Below are 2,594 nucleotides of genomic sequence, written 5' to 3' on the forward strand. Positions count from 1 at the left end.
ATATGTATCATATCTATGTGCAGACACAGGAAGATTGTTAGAAATGTGTTCCCATGTGAAAATGCCAAATATCTCAGTAAAGAAAATGAATGCTACTCCCACCGTCCCATAATATAAAATGTTATTACAACTAATATAGGTTGTAATGGGTAACTAATATAGGTTGTAATGGGTTGTAATAACATCTTATATTACGGGGCGGAGGGAGTACATCATTACCCTGCTAAAACAAGCAATGTTCAAAATATCTGAATATATTGGATCTCTAAGCTACAATCTGATTATATCCAGCATCGGTTTATGAAGCACATCCTTCAAAAATGACAATCTAGTGGCTACTGCATCATATACAACAGAGCATTCAAGCTGAAGACAGAAATGCAAGTTTGTGAGCTAACAGATGAAACTAGGAACCAGGAAGCGAATCATTCAATGTACTCGTCATCGGTGTCGTCATCATAATCGCTATCCTCATCTTCATCATACTCATCTTGTGCTCGCCCTGCCAACCTATTCGTGTCGAACGAATTGTCATCTTCCATTTCCTCAACTCCGATCGTATCATACTTCATGCGCTCATCGAATTTCGCATCAGAGCAGTTAAGAAGCCACGCGAGCGAGCACGTGAACCCCTTCTTGGCCACTATCTCGTGCCGGTACCTGATGGTGGATTCGAGGCCATACGTAAAGAACGCAGGGAACTCAACCAGCTCCTCCAGATCCCTGTCCATTTCATTCTTGAAGTAGTCGAAGTTCATCCTCATTATGTCCATGTTCAGCGCGAGCAACTGGGGGCACGCCACGACCATCTTGCTCACCTGCGACAGTAGGAAGCCACAGCCCGTGAGGAAGCTGACATGCTTCAGAACCGCGGCTCGCCCGAGGCTGATGGCCTGCGGCATCCTCTCGATCACCCTTCCGAAATCGTCGCGGGTAACCAGAATGCTGGACTCGAACAGGCTCTGCTGCGCGACGAGCTTTTCTTTGAGGTCGATGCCGAGAACGCCGGGGTAGTTTGTGATGATGGATGGGAGGGACTCGTTCCTGACGCCGAACTCGAGGAGGGCGTCGATGTTGGGCTTGACTGTTTCTTCGAGGCTAAAGCCGAGGACGTAGGGCTTGTCCTCGATGATTTTTGCGACGGCCGGCCTGTGCAGGCCGATGCCTTCAAGGTGTTCGACGAAAGGTTTGAGGATTTTGCCGACCCGCATGCCCAGCAGCTCGGGGAAGCGGGTGATGACGGCGCCGACGCGGCGCCTGGCGACGCCGATGGCGACGAGGTAGGCGACGGAGGTGCTGATGGTGCCCTCGAGCTTGAAGCCGAGGAGGTCCGGGTAGCGCTCGAGCACGCGGGGCACGTCGCCGGGCCGGACGTCGAGCCCCTGGAGGTAGCTGACGACGGGGGCGAGGTCGACGACGATGCTGGCGTGGAGCACCTGCGGGTAGCGGCGGAGCAGGTTGGGGAGCTCGTCGCGGCGCACGCCGAGCTTGCCGAGGTAGTCGAGGACGGGCACCATGTTCTTGCGCACGCTGCAGCCGAGGGCGAGCGGGTAGGCGGCGAGGTCGGAGGGGGTGAGGCCGAGGGAGCGGAGGAAGTCGACGCGCTCCCGCATGACGTCGACGGTGGCCGGGAGCTCGAGCCCGGCCAGCTCGCCCGGGTCGACGCCGAGGGAGGCGAGGTAGGCGTCGACGTCGGCGCGGCGGGCCGCGCGGTCGCGGTCCATGGTGAGCAGGCTGGGGCGGGCGTAGAGTGACTGGCGCGCGCGGGCGGGGCCTGGGGTGCGGCGGTCCGGGCGGGGGCGGGAGGAGGTGGAGGCGGAGGAGGAGGAGGCGCGGAGGCAGAGGAGCTTGCGGAGGTTGGGGGAGGGGATGAGGGGCGGCTTGGGGTGGGCGGAGAAGAGGAAGAGGGACTTCATCATTTTTGGTGAAGAGGGGTGGGAAGCCAGGAGAGGTTCGGGTTTGGGGGCGATGGCGATGGCGATGAGATGAAGTTCGGGGTAGGGGAGGGGGAGTCCACTGCAACTCTGCCAGGCGGGTCTTCCTGTCTGGGCCGCTGGGTACAATATAACCTCGACAGGGGTTGAAGACAGAGCATAGCTTATTTTTTGGGATTGATTTTGATTATTTTGTAGCTCACTGGAATTTGAGAAACAAAGAGAGCCCAATAAAGAAAAAAAAATCATGCGAATAATGTGAAACAACATTTTCCAGTTAAAGATCAATCGTTCCTAGACGTATCAGCGTCACGGCCGAAGTTTCCCGCAAAAGTAATTCCCCTCGTGCCATTTTGACGCCAGCATCACCCCGTTCCCCTCTCCTGCAGCACCGAATCCCGCCATTTTCCCCCAACCAGACCACACGTCCACCCCGCGCCACCGTCCTACCATGCCGTCGAAGAACTACGTCGCTGCCCGCCCAACGGTGGCGGCCGATGCCCCCACGAAGAAGAAGGGGGGGGGGGGTCCGAGAAGGAGCGGCCGGAGGGGATGACCAACGTCGAGTGGGCTTTCGAGTTGCAACGCCGTTCGGTGGAGAACGCGAGCCGCCGGTAGCGAGAGGCGAAGCCGAAGGAGAGGAAGGCCGCGGCGAAGCAA

At 57.2% G+C, this 2,594-nt stretch overlaps 1 protein-coding gene across 1 annotated transcript; it reads right to left on the reverse strand.

The window, feature by feature from the left end:
* Positions 1–236: 236 nt before the first annotated feature.
* On the reverse strand, positions 237–1,950 carry LOC124646600 (transcription termination factor MTERF4, chloroplastic-like). The gene has a single exon (XM_047186702.1). It carries the CDS (start codon positions 1,917–1,919, stop codon positions 426–428), a length of 1,494 nt encoding a protein of 497 aa, XP_047042658.1. The 5' UTR covers positions 1,920–1,950; the 3' UTR covers positions 237–425.
* Positions 1,951–2,594: the final 644 nt, after the last annotated feature.

The sequence above is a fragment of the Lolium rigidum genome, chromosome 4 (genome assembly GCF_022539505.1).
Source record: "Lolium rigidum isolate FL_2022 chromosome 4, APGP_CSIRO_Lrig_0.1, whole genome shotgun sequence".
NCBI classification, from domain to species: Eukaryota; Viridiplantae; Streptophyta; class Magnoliopsida; order Poales; family Poaceae; genus Lolium; species Lolium rigidum.